Source organism: Thamnophis elegans, chromosome 11, assembly GCF_009769535.1.
Source record: "Thamnophis elegans isolate rThaEle1 chromosome 11, rThaEle1.pri, whole genome shotgun sequence".
NCBI lineage: Eukaryota > Metazoa > Chordata > Lepidosauria > Squamata > Colubridae > Thamnophis > Thamnophis elegans.
In genome coordinates this window covers 5,250,454-5,264,492 of record NC_045551.1, presented here as the reverse complement: position 1 = coordinate 5,264,492, position 14,039 = coordinate 5,250,454, and the positions used below count along the sequence as shown (strand labels likewise).

Below are 14,039 nucleotides of genomic sequence, written 5' to 3'. Positions count from 1 at the left end.
AGTTGCAATTCATTTTGCTGCTTTGTGATTTTTGTTCTTTACACTTCAAGCAACAAGCTAATAGCATGGTGATCTTAATATGGAGGAAGAGATTAAATGTATATAGATTGATTGGGGGCGGGGGTTGAGGGACAGATAGACAGAATTGTTTTTGCAAAGAATTTTTGTTGAAAAGTTGTTTGAGTCTGTCATTTGATTCTCTACCTAGACTGCTTAGATATATGTAGTAATCTCTTTGTGTATTCTTATCCGTGATTCTGTGTATTCCTATCCAGCAACAATTGATAGACAGAAGGCATTAATGCAATGGTTTCTCCAGCCATAGCACTTTCACCTACATACGTGAATTTTCTTTCAGCGATAAAATAAAGAATTAAAAGAATTGAAGAATCTGTATATACCGGTGTAATATAATAGTGTATGTACGTATGTATGAGGATATATGTGTTAGTTTAGCACTTATTGGTTTAGGGATTTCTTTTTACTTATTGATTTATTGAAATGTATTCTGTGTTCTTGGATGGGCTGCACCAAGGGAGGGAGGCTCATTCAATTTCATTGTACACATGCTGTGCATTGGCAATAAAGGTTTGATTGATTGATTGATTGATTGAAGGGGACTTAACTAAGTCTGAGATGTATATGTATATGCACAGTTTCATATGATTCTAAATACATTGCTATGCTGGAGGTAATTGAGTATTAAATGGTCTACAGCAGTGGTTCCCAAACTTGGCAACTTTAAGACTTGTGGACTTCAACCCCCAGAATTCTCCAGCTAGCAGAGCAGAGCAGAGCAGAGCAGACAAGTCTTAAAGTTGCCAAGTTTGGGAACCACTGGTCTACAGCAGTACATTAGATGCTCTGTAATAGCTGCCAGTCAGATTGAGCAGTTTGACATAATATATTTTTGAAAGGTTAGATTATGTTTTTTTATTATTATTATTGCAGAGGTTGCTGTTCCAAAAAATCTTCAATTCTCAACAGCTTGTCCATATTACTGTCATCAACCTGTTCCAGTTGCACCATTTACGGGACTTTAGCAATGAGACTGAACCGCATAGTTACAGTCAGGATGAGCAGCTTTGCTGGACACAATTACTGGCACTCTTCAGTAAGTTATACCGTTGGGAGAGTATTTTTTGCACAGCTATTCGCTTATATTGCTTTTTAACCAAGTTTCTTGGATCCTGGAATGAGATTATAAGGCTGGAGTGAGTTCACCATTGCACAGGCTGATTGTGCAGTGGGAAGAAACAGTTGCTTGTGATGCTAATGCCGTTCTTGAATTGCATTACTCTGGCGTGATCTTATAGCTAAATGTCATAGTTACTGCTTTTAAGAGGAGAAATTGTGACTCAACTGAGTCCTTATAGATTGTGAATAAATTATTTAAGTTTGCTAAACCTTATGAGTCCTTATTTCCGTTTAATCATTGATTTACTCCCTGATTTCCTGTTAATATCCACATATTTCTTTTGGCATGTTGGAAAGGGAATATCTGCATTTGGGAATCTGTTTTAAGGTGTAGGCTGTCTGTACCACGTAGAATCCTGACATTAAAAGAGCCTAAACTATATAATTTCCTCTATATGTTTTTTTTAGCACATAGAAAGATTGTAAGGTTGTGGTAGAGCCACAGGGTTCCACCACAAATGCGCGTATGACAAAAGCGTGTGTGACTAAAGCACGGTGACAAAACCGCGCCGTCAAAACCGCGGAGACGAATGAGCGCTGAAGCGCGCCGACAACAGCGCGCCGACAGAAGCGCGCTGTAACATAACCCTAAAAATAACCCTAAACCTAACCCTAAACCTAAACCTAACCCTAAACCTTACCTTAACTTAAATCACACTTCTGTCGGCGCGCTGTTGTCGGCGCGCTTTTGACATCACGGTTTTAGCACCGCGGTTTTGTCGGCACGCTTTTGACGTTCGCGGTTATGTCGTGCCACGGAGCCACAGTGACCGTATTCACATATTATTATTTCATATTTCGGACAGGTTTAAATGCTAAAACAGAGGTAATACAGATAGGCCTTGACTTAGAATTGGCTGCTTAATGACCATTCAGAGTTACATTTCACTCAAAGTCATAATCTCTCTTCAAAGTTATGACTACTCTACTGCACTATCATGATTACATTTTGGGCGCTTGGCAACTACTTTGCATTTACAACTGGTTGCAGCATCCCATGGTCACTTGGAGGCATATTGTGGTTTGTTTGTTTTTTTGCTGTTTGCCAGGGGGGAAAAAAACCACCCTTTGGATTAGCTGGATTCAGACTTATGACCATGTGGTTTGCTTAACAACAATGGCGACTCGCTTAACGACCATCATAAAATTGAGTCTGGTCACTTTCTGACTTGACTTAAAACACCAATGACATACGACCAAAATTCTGGGCTCGATGATGGTCTATTACTCGTATATCACAGTTTGCTGGGTTGATAAGATTATGTGCTCAACTTTTGCAATCATATAATCAACTTTAGCATTTCTTAAGACTCAGTAAAGAATAAACTTTGTGAAACAAGTCAGTTCTCATGTTTTATAGCAATAGACTTATTGTATTTTTTGGAATATATAAGACACACCTTTTTCCCTCAAAAAAGAGGCTGAAAATCCGGGTGCGTCTTATACACTGAAAACAGCATTTTTTGCCTCCTGAAACCCCGCCCCCTTCACCAAAATGGCCGGGCAGAGCCTGTAGAAGGCTTTCAGAGAGTTCCAGGGGCTTTGGAGGGCAGAAATGAGTGAAAAACAGGACGTTTTTTGCTCAGTTCCCCCCCCCCCAGCCCACAGGAGCACTATATAAGCCTCCTACAAGCTATGGATGCAATTTTTTTGACCGAAAATGGGCCCATTTTAGCAAAAAAACTGGCCGTTTTTGGAATGTCTGCAGAGTGCAAAAACCTTTTTTTAATTTGCCTCTTCGAAACCTTACGTCTTATACTCCGGTGCGCCTTATACTCTGAAAAATACGGTATATACCACTTTACAGTGCTTTACAGCCCTCTCTAAGCGTTTTACAGAGTCCCCCAACAATTTGGGTCCTCATTTTATCCACCTCATAAGGATGGAAGGATGAGTTTATATTAATAGTTTTATCAAAAATATTAGCAATAGCAATAGCAGTTAGACTTATATACCACTTCATAGGGCTTTCAGCCCTCTCTAAGCGGTTTACAGAGTCAGCATATTGCCCCCAACAACAATCCGGGTCCTCATTTTACCCACCTCGGAAGGATGGAAGGCAGAGTCAACCCTGATTAGAACCGCTGAACTGCAGATAACAGTCAGCTGAAATGGCCTGCAGTACTGCACCCTAACCACTGCGCCACCTCGGCTCTATTAGATATTGTGAATATCTATTAGATATTGTGAATATCTGTTACAAACACTTTTTTTCCCTTTTATCCAATATTGCTGGTTTATTGTTTGTAGTTTGTTCGTTACTTTTTGTTCCTGTTTTTTAATCGGCATTTTGTATTTTATCTGTTAAAATTAATCACAATTTCAAAAAAATAATAATATTAACACCGATGATCAGCAAGAAATTTTTTGTTTGAATTGATAACCATTTTTATATCAGTATAGTGCTCAAAGTAATTGACTGAAAAACACACAACTGCACTTTTGTTTTTTTCAGTGTCCTTTCTTGGGATTTTGTGTAAGTGCCCACTTCGGAATGATTACCAAGAAGAATCTTGGGGTTCTTATCCCCTTCCTGCACTCAAAGTCTCAATGGACTGGCTGAAACTGAGACCCAGTGTTTTTCAGGAGGCTGTGGTGGATGAAAGGCAATAGTAAGTCTTATCTTATCTCTTATTTGTTTTCATTTTTCCGTAATTTAGATAAAGTAAATGAGGTTGAGGTTGAGGTTTGTTTTATTTATATGCCGCCCTATTCCCAAAAGGGACTCAGGGCGGCGAACAACTCAAGCGGGAAAGGGAACACACAAATACAAGACAAGCATTTAAGATAGCCAACAACCACATCTGTCGAGAGGGGAAGGGAGCTCATCAACCCCAGGCCTGCCGACACAGCCAGGTTTTAACGGCTTTTCAGAAGGCCAGGAGAGAGGTGAGGGTCCGAATCTCCGCGGGGAGTTCGTTCCAAAGGGCCGGAGCTGCAACAGAGAAGGCCCTCCCCCGGGTCGTAGCCAGATGACATTGGCTAGTAGACGGAACCCGGAGGAGGCCGACCCTGTGCGATCTAATGGGTCTTTGGGAGGTAAAATTTGTAATGAATAATCTAAATCTATCCTGATATAAATGTAATGAACTTGATTGTGGTTCAAATCTTTATTAGTTTACCCAGGGGTGAAATGCTACCGGTTTAGACCGGTTCACCCGAACTGGTTTGGACCGGTTCACCCAAACTGGTTAGGACCGGTTCACCCGAACTGGTTAGGACCGGTTCACCCGAACCGTAAAAAATGCTATCAGGCGAAACGGTATTTCCGATGATCATCTGGGCGACGATCAGCTGTGATGCACGATTTATATTAGCTAGAATCGTCGGATTTCTTGCTTTCTAGATAATCTGAATTGTGTGGCACAGCGGATTCCCCCCCCCCTACCCCGGCTGTTCTATTTACCTTTGTAGACTCTGAAGGCTTCAAAATGTTCCTTTTTTAGCGCTGCCTGGGCGCTCCTCAGGCACGCATGCGCGCACTTGGTAGCAGACTCACCGAACTGGTAGCATGCTTCAGAGGATTTCACCACTGAATTGATCAGAATATAACATACAAAGGAAATGCGCTACTGCAATGCGCTCTACATGGGGCAGCCCCTGAAGAGCATTCGGAGACTTCAGCTTGTCCAGAATGCAGCCGCGCGAGCGATTGTGGGTGCACCCCGGTACACCCACGTTACACCTATCCTCCGCGAGCTGCACTGGCTGCCTATTGGTCTCCGGACACGCTTCAAGGTGCTAGTCATCACTTATAAAGCCCTTCATGGTATCGGACCTGGGTACTTGAGAGACCGCCTCCTGCCAATTTCCTCCAATAGACCTATTAGATCCCACAGAGTAGGCCTCCTCCAAATCCCATCTACTGGCCAATGCCGATTGGCTACCACCCAGAGGAGGGCCTTCTCTGTGGCTGCTCCGGCCCTCTGGAACAAACTCCCCGCAGAGATTCGGACCCTCACCATCCTTCAGGCCTTCCGCAAAGCCCTTAAAACCTGGCTGTTCCGACAAGCCTGGGGCTGACGAGTTCCCGTCCCTGCTCGAACTGTGTGGTTGTTGATTGCTTTTAAATTCTTTTGTAGTTGCGTGCTTGTTGTTTCCCCCCTGTCTGTATTCCCTTCCTTTGATTTGTGAGCCGCCCTGAGTCCCTCCGGGAATAGGGCGGCATATAAATGCAATAAATCCAAATCCGAAAGGAAAATAATGGGAAATTAGAGGAGGCAAAAGGCATAAAGAGAAAGTGTGGGATTGAAAGGTAAAAATAAAAAATAGCATTGACTTCTGATCCTTTTTAGCACAGTAGAAGGTAAGAACATTACAGACTCGACTTTTTTACTTTTACACATTAACATATACTACCCATTTTTATAATAACCAATCAGCAAAACAAAATCAAATTTCATTTTTTCCCCATCACAAGCACAAAATTCAGAAGCGGTTTCCAAATAGGAACAAGATTAGAATATATTATTTTCTTTAAATAAAGCAATCAATTTAAACATCTCTGCTTTTTTTTTTCCCTTTCCTACAATGACTTTGAACTGAAAATCCCTAGATTTAATCTTGTTTTTTCTATGAATTCTCTAGTGATAGTCAATCAAGTAAATAAAATGTGTTATGCTGTTTGCACTCCATTTGCACAATCACTTGTTTCTTCTCTAACTTTGATCTCCATTTGAAAAGGAAGAAATTGCTAACTTTCTGAAAGTCCTATTAGCAATTCCTTGATGTGATCCCAGATTGGAATATGAATAGCTTCAAACTAAATTAACATAATTCTCAGTCACAAATGTGTTGTGATTTAATGAATGAAATACGTTGTCACTCTTGCGCAAAAGTTTATTTTCTTTCATTTATATCCCAGTTTTCCACGTTAAGAGGATTCCAAGTTTTATAAATGGGATCTCCTAGCAATTTTCCATTCAGGCACTTAGCAATCCCACATCTATTAAGAGGTATCTAGAGGGGATGGCACCAGATTGTTCCGCAAACCTATATATGATGAGGAAGCAGGATAAATCTTGTGAATGCCCTATTTACAAGCTCAGGCAAAGAACATGGTTCTTTGAGAAAGAACATGGTTTATACCTATTAAACTAGCTCCAGTAGATGCATTAGGACAAATATATACAATGAGAGAGGCATCAATAAGTTAGGTAATGGGGCCTTCTCTGTACCTGATTATAATGATAATTTATATAAATCATATGACAGTATGGGAGACCTGCCTTCATTAATGCTAATGTATTAATTAATTAATTAACATTAATTAATGTGCCACATTGCTTCCAAAGAATTCCAAGGAAGGCATAACAAACATAAATATAATACTGCTACATCCCATCATGAAGTTAAAACGAAAAGACCCACATAACACTCAAAGTTTCAAAGGATAAAAGTCGATAATCAGGTTTCATTTGATGAGGTTGATAGTGATGATGATGATGAATAAATGTTTTTACTTGAAATCTAAACTCTTCTCTCATTTGAGCTAACTGCATTTCCCCAGGGGAACAAACTCCACAGTCAGAATTCCACCATATAAAAAATTGTGGATGGTTAGGCTATCAGCTATTTCCACTTGTGAAATCAGTTATATCCATAGCTTACCATTAAAGCATATATCAGTCTTAAGCATACATGTGTTTGTATTGTAATAATGTCATTGTAGCTGGATTTTCAATTACGTAGCCTCTCAAAGCTATCTAGTCTTCTGGCTGTACCTCATGACCTATTTCCAGATACTGAAATAGATACAGATAAAGCAAATTAATAAAGATCAGATGATAGCACTCAGTCATAGTTACCATTTAATTCTAAAACTTGAGCTGAAGATGATGCATCCCTCTTAAGTGGCATTTTGCCGTAGAGTTAAGTTTGACATCTACATAGAGCACAAATTCCATGCTTTTGATTATTCAGTGAATGTTTCCTAATACATGACTCAACAATTATAATGTGGACAGCTGGAAGCTATAATTATTTCTAAAGTAATCTCCCCCTTCCTTTGAATAAATATACTTTCTAAGTATTTAGTCTGTCAATGCTAAATGTTACCGAGAACTGGATTTGTGCATAAAAATAACTTCAAATTAGAATGGAAAGATAATGGATGGATGGCACTGTTTTTCAAGCATGGGTTGGCTGCCACTTCAGACACTACATTTAAAGTACTGGGGTATTATATTATATCAGTGGTAGTCAACCTTTTTCTACTTACTGCCCACTAATGGATCTTTCTTGATGGAAAAATTTCCTTACCGCCCACCAGTTTTTGCGCAAGTGCGGAACATGAGCATATTTCTTTTTTTCAGACATTGTTTCACAATTTAACAACTGCTTTTACTCTTACGTTTTGATCTGCACTCAACACACTGCTTTTTCCCCTCCTCTTTTCCCTTTTATTACAAACACCAAAAACAATGCTGTGTTAGGTGCCAATTTTTATTAAGTGTCACCATCAAAACAAAATTCCTTTTCCTGCCTTCTTCTTCTTTACCTTTCTTATAGTATTTCACTATATCAAGGATCTCTTTTTCCCTTTTTTTATTTTCTCCTCCTTCTTCCTTTACTTATTTCTTATTTTATAAGATAACAAAACTTAATTTATGAGCCAGACTAAACACTGCTTACTCTCCTCCTTTATTTTATCCCCTTTTCTCTATTTTTCTTCCCTTCTTTTGTTAATTTTTTTTATCTTTTCCTTTTTATCTCCTTTTTTTACCTTCCTTAGGGCAACGTACAAAAGTAAGGCTGAGCTAGTTAGCCCACTTATTATTATCAGCCAACAACAATTCTCTCCTGCCTATAACTTTTCTTTCTCCTATTTTGCAACTGCTCTGCTCCGCTTGATTTTATAAGATAACAAAACTTATCTGCCTGTCCCTGCTATCAGTTTCCACTCCTCCCCTTCCTCTTCTCACGTGTTTGCTTGTTTCCGTGCACGCGCACGTTGGTTTATTGATGTGTGCGCTCACGCTTGCCCACTCGCTGAAAAGGAGGTTTTAACCCCCGAAGTCCCTACCGCCCACCTGGAATCCCAAAACGCCCACTAGTGGGCGGTAGGGACCAGGTTGACAACCCATGTATTATATCATATCAGATATATCATATATATTGAATCATTTTTAATGTTTTTGACTCTTGTTCACTTGGGTTCTCTATCTAGTCTGAAAAACAGGAGGACTGATCTCGTTTTAGCTCCTATTTATGCAAAAATAATCAGAATTCAAATGAGTTCATAAATGTTTAAGTGCCACTGTAGGTGGCTGCATTACCCTCAGATAAAACAAGAATGAATTCCCTTGTTGACCCCTAGAAAGGTTATTTTAATTTCAAGGTCAAGAATGGATCCTTGATCTCCTATCCGTAATCTCCTTCATCGTTTTCCTGTACACAGAAGGTAATTCCTGGACTCAAACCACTGAAACTGCTTTCAGTGCTAATTTAGGTGTAATTTTGCAAAGATTTTTGGTATAAAAATTCTATTACCTTCCAGAAGAGTCAGAAAATCTTTCTATTACCCCCCGGATCATAAATATACTGCAGCTTGCTGTGTCCACAAAGATGGACCAAATATTTGTGAGAAGGCTTTGGATTAGACATGAAGTCGAGAGTTGTGCATCTGAGTTTTCTAGGTCTGAATGATAGTGCCCAGTAGTGAAAAACTCAGAGCTTCTGTCAGTATTCCTTAGAAACTGACTTAAAAGAGTCTAGAGAAAGGATCAACTAAGAAATTTCCCCAAATGGGATACATTAGCATCCTCCAATTCTTCATCCATTTGTGTTGTATGAAGGAAAAACCAAATAGTTACTTCAGGATTGAAATAAAATACAATTATAAGGCATGTACTTGAGAGACCGCCTACTGCCAATTACCTCCACTAGGCCAATAAGATCCCATAGATTAGGCCTCCTCCGAATCCCATCAGCCGGTCAATGTCGACTGGCAACTACCTGGAGGAGAGCCTTCTCGGTGGCTGCTCCGACCCTCTGGAACGAACTCCCCGTGGAGATTCGTACCCTCACCACCCTCCAGGCCTTCTGCATAGCCCTTAAAACCTGGCTGTCCTGTTCCTGTCAGAAGAGATCTGATAAGAAATGGGCATTTGATGTAGTAAGGACAAGATATGAAACGGAAGAGGCAATAGTGAGTGTGCAGTGTGTTGTGTAAGTAAAACTCTTCTTGTTTTGCAGTGTTTGGCCTTGGATGATTTCTCTTCTAAACAGTTTTCAGCCTCATGAAGAAGACCTCTCCTGCCCTAATGGTAAGAACACCCCCTTATGACATAGTCCAAGGAAGGTAAGAGCAGAGTAAAGGCAAGAGCAATATAGTAGGAAGACACTGATAGCAATAGCAGTTAGACTTATATACCGCTTCATAGGTCTTTCAGCCCTCTCTAAGCGGTTTACAGAGTCAGCATATCGCCCCCAACAATAATCCGGGTCCTCATTTTACCCACCTCGGAAGGATGGAAGGCTGAGTCAACCTTGAGCCGGTGAGATTAGAACCGCTGAACTGCAGATAACAATAGCAATAGCAATAGCAGTTAGCCTTATATACCGCTTCATAGGGCTTTCAGCCCTCTCTAAGCGGTTTACAGAGTCAGCATATCGCCCCCCACAGTCTGGGTCCTCATTTCACCCACCTCGGAAGGATGGAAGGCTGAGTCAACCTTGAGCCGGTGAGATTAGAACCGCTGAACTGCAGATAACAATAGCAATAGCAATAGCAGTTAGCCTTATATACCGCTTCATAGGTCTTTCAGCCCTCTCTAAGCGGTTTACAGAGTCAGCATATCGCCCCCCACAGTCTGGGTCCTCATTTCACCCACCTCGGAAGGATGGAAGGCTGAGTCAACCTTGAGCCGGTGAGATTAGAACCGCTGAACTGCAGATAACAGTCAGCTGAAGTGGCCTGCAGTGCTGCACCCTAACCACTGCGCCACCTCGGCTCTTGATGGAACTTGTGTATAAGTTTAAGTTGAATCAGAACTATTTAGCTCATCTTGACATCATTGATTCTGAGAAGTACCTTCTAATGACCCATTAAATTATGTAGATTCTATTCTATGCCCTCAGCCTGCATCATTTTATTTACCCAAGCTGGTGCCATTAGTGGTACAGTTTGTTTATAGTTTTATATTTGTCCTTCAATACTATCATCACTTGTAAAAATCATATGGGTTTCAGCAGTCAATCAAATTATTGGTAAGTGCAGAGAAATAAGACCCCTTTCCCCCCCCCAAAAAAATTAGCAGATGAAAATAATGATAATATGAATATTTATAGATGTGAAAGTATATAACTTCTCAGAATGGTTATTGAAGCTGGAGAATATTCTATGCAATCTTAATTACAATTTTTCCTTATTTGCTTTTAGGCAGAATTACTATACATCTGTTTGGATTAAAATTTTAATACATTTTTAACTACATGTGGTTCTCGATTTATGACCGGCCATTTTTACACCTTTCAAAATTAAAATGGCCTTGGGACAGGGGCTGTACAGGCACCATGTAGTGTCACAGATACCTGTAGTCACCTGACTGCAGTTCGGGCTCTTAGCCACTGGATCATCTTTATGACGGACTGCAGCCGGCACATGGCTGTAATTTGCAATGTTTGATGTTCCAGCAAACCCTGCATTCCGAAGAACGGTTTTGCTTAACAACGTCGTGATTTGCTTTAACCACTATGGTGATTTATTTAATGACCACTGCAAAAAAATGTAAAAAAAAAATGGCCTATGGGTTCCTTGACTTACAATCACACCAACTTACGACTGGATTTCTGGTTCCACTTTTTAGTTATTAGCCGAGGACTACTTTACCACCACAACTGGGACAGGAACATCTAGTGCTAAGCTCTTCAGTTGTAAAGGTCAAGGTGATATGACTGCTTCACTTAGCAAGGGCATTCCCTGTTGTCATCATTAAACAAATTCCACCAGTTGTTAGCCAAGGGCCTACCCTAGGTTCATCGACAAATGCGTGCTCGACAAAAGCGCGCCGACGAAACCGCGGGGAGAAAACCACGAGTTCAAAATTGTACCAACGAATGAGCGCAGAAGCACGCCGACAACAGTGCGCCGACAGAAGCGCACTCTAAACCTAACCCTGAACCTAAACCTAAACCTAACCCTAACCCTTACCTTAACCCTAATCGCGCTTCTGTCGGCGCTCTTTTGTCGGCACACCTTTCTGGGCATGCTGTCGATGTCACGGTTTTATCACTGCGGTTTTGTCAGCGTGCTGTTGTCGGGCACGCATTTGTTGGGTCACGCTACCCTAAGCTATGCCATTCCAGGCTTGGTCCCTCCCAGCCCAGAGCAGTAAGGGATTCTTCAATTCCCCCTTCCGTTTTAGTGGGTGCCCTTTTGACTTCACCGCTTTGTTGCGGCAGTTTTGTCAGCACGCATTTGTCGGGCGTGCATTTGTCGGGTCACACAGAGTACCGGGTGTCTAAAAGGCGTGTATAAGGGGCAAATAAATAAAGGGAGAGCTGAAACATTCCTGCAGTCGTAAGTGTAGGCAGACTGCCAAGTGCCCAAATTTTGATTATGAGAGGACTGCAATGGCCGTAACTTCAGAGACAAATTGTCAGTCCATTCAGTACTACTGTAACTTCACATAGTCACTGCACATATGAATATAAATCCAGGACTACCTGTAACTTAAAAAGCACTTGATATTTATTGGATCAGATCCTTGCTTACTAATGAGAAGTGGACTTGAATACAGATGTGCATATTCCTTTGTTTCATTCACTAGCTACCCCTCTTCCAGAAGAGTTTGAGCTGCAGGGATTCTTAGCTCTGAGACCCTCGTTCAGGTGAGTGATTGTTATAGATAGATAATTGTTCTGACCCCCCTCCTCCATCCAGTAACGAAAGCCGAGACAAGCTTAATTAGAATGTCCTTTAATAACAAGACCAGAATCTCGGTGGCTGAAAGCCAAGCAAACAAACAGATACGGACCTTGGTAGCAATTCAGACAAACCTTGGCAGCAATCCAGCCTGCCAAGTTTGTTTCTCTTTAGTCAAAGCGTTGACTTCTGCAAGAAGGGTGTGGCACAAGCAGTCTTTTTTATAGTCTGGAGGGGAGCCTAATGACCACCAGCTGAGTGTAATTACCTCCTGTAATTGCGTAATTGTTCCTAGTAGCTCTTCGATGGCGTGTATCCAGGAACAACTCACTGCTGGCTTCTGGATCACTCTCCCTTGCCTCCTCCCCACTGGTCCAAGGCTCAGGCGCCACGAGGCGCCACCAGGTGGCCAACCAGCCTCTCTGCGCCCTGCTCGGAGTCGGAACCCTGTCCAGGGTCCTCCACATCCTTCAGGTCCGACTCATAGGGCCCCTTGCTGTCGGAGTCTGGTGGCAGCTCCAACGGCTCCTGCTGGGCCACAACTGATAATACTCATCATTTATTCAAGCAATATTAATATCCACCGTTTTGTAAGCTCTTTGTAATTATCGCCACACTACAAATTTTTGTACATCTTCATTCTTTTCTGTCGTACACTGTTACAGAATCATTAAAATTCTAATTCTGGTTTCCTTAAATTTCAGTTTAATTTTTGTATATTTAAAGTTTAATCTCATTGGAAACCTTTAGGGAAAGTGGTGTTGGTGAAAAAAATGGATAATCTATTCTTGTTTTCACTGAAAAGGATTTCTGCTTTTTAACCTGATTGATCTTTTGGTCTAATACTATACAAGATAACTGTTACTGCTATAAATTAACTTCCTTAGGTAAATCGTGGGGGGGAGGGGGGAACCTTAGCAGATTGGAGCCTGTAAACATATACACAGTACTTTTCTACTGGGAAATTGATTCTGCTACTATTTGCTTTTATATTTGAGGGTTAAGGTGGAAAATTACTTGAGGAACAATTGCAGCAAGGATGATAAAGCTTGATACAAAATACATAAGCATTCTGCAAGTATTTATCTGAAACAGAATATTAAAACTACCTTAAAATGGGACTCTTTCTTTCCCTATCACCTGCAAATTCTGTGTAATTACTTTCTCACTTAAAGGGAAACTTTAGATAACTAATCAGACCACCAGATTCAGCCAGTTCGCACCTATTCGGGAGAACCGGTTGGTAACTTTCTAAGCAGTTCGCAGAACCGGTTGTTGGAAGAAATCTTTTGTTTTTTCCCACTTTACAGGGTTAATCCTATAAGGAAGGAAGGAAACATTCTGGTGTTGTTTCTAGCTTAATCTTTATTGCCCTGCTTACAGAAACTGCCTCTCCAGTTAAACCTTATTACCATTGTAACAACTAAAGCGAAGCGCCCATCGACCTGAGTGACATTGACTTGGCCACGCCCACATGATCACATGACCACCGAGCCCCGCCTACCCAGCTGTTCATTAGGGCAGAGAACTGGTTGGTGAATTATTTGAATCCCACCACTGCCCTCTTGTTTCTGATTTATAATCCTAAACGTCCGATTTTTATTTTTGTCACAATCAGGAACTTGGATTTCTCTAAAGGCCATCAGGGGATTACTGGAGACAAAGAAGGGCAGCATCGCCGTATACGGCAGCAACGCCTGATCTTCACAGGAAAATGGATCGCTGACAATCAGCCAAGGTATCTTTATAGCTGCTAGTATCATCCTATACCTTTCACCCATGATGGTACTCTTAACGACAGGTGTTAAAACTTGAAATGAAGGTATAATTGTGGACACTAATATGAAATTATTAGCGTAGCTGGCTGGGGAATTCTGGGAGTTGAAGTCCACAGGACTTAAAGTCGCCAAGGTTAAGAAACACTGCTTTAAAAGAAGCTACCCATCCTTTTGCTTGGACACGCCCTCCTTTTTTT

General features: G+C 41.1%; 1 protein-coding gene across 2 annotated transcripts in view; it reads left to right on the top strand.

Annotated features, from left to right (window-relative positions):
* Nucleotides 1-14,039, top strand: part of SMG7 (SMG7 nonsense mediated mRNA decay factor) — a 71,395-nt gene that overhangs the window by 29,019 nt on the left and 28,337 nt on the right. For both annotated transcript variants that reach the window (XM_032226421.1, XM_032226420.1), the window contains exons 9-13: nt 952-1,114; nt 3,653-3,809; nt 9,394-9,464; nt 11,970-12,030; nt 13,683-13,802. In XM_032226421.1, coding sequence (XP_032082312.1) covers nt 952-1,114; nt 3,653-3,809; nt 9,394-9,464; nt 11,970-12,030; nt 13,683-13,802 — 572 coding nt within the window. The remainder of the gene's footprint in view (nt 1-951; nt 1,115-3,652; nt 3,810-9,393; nt 9,465-11,969; nt 12,031-13,682; nt 13,803-14,039) is intronic.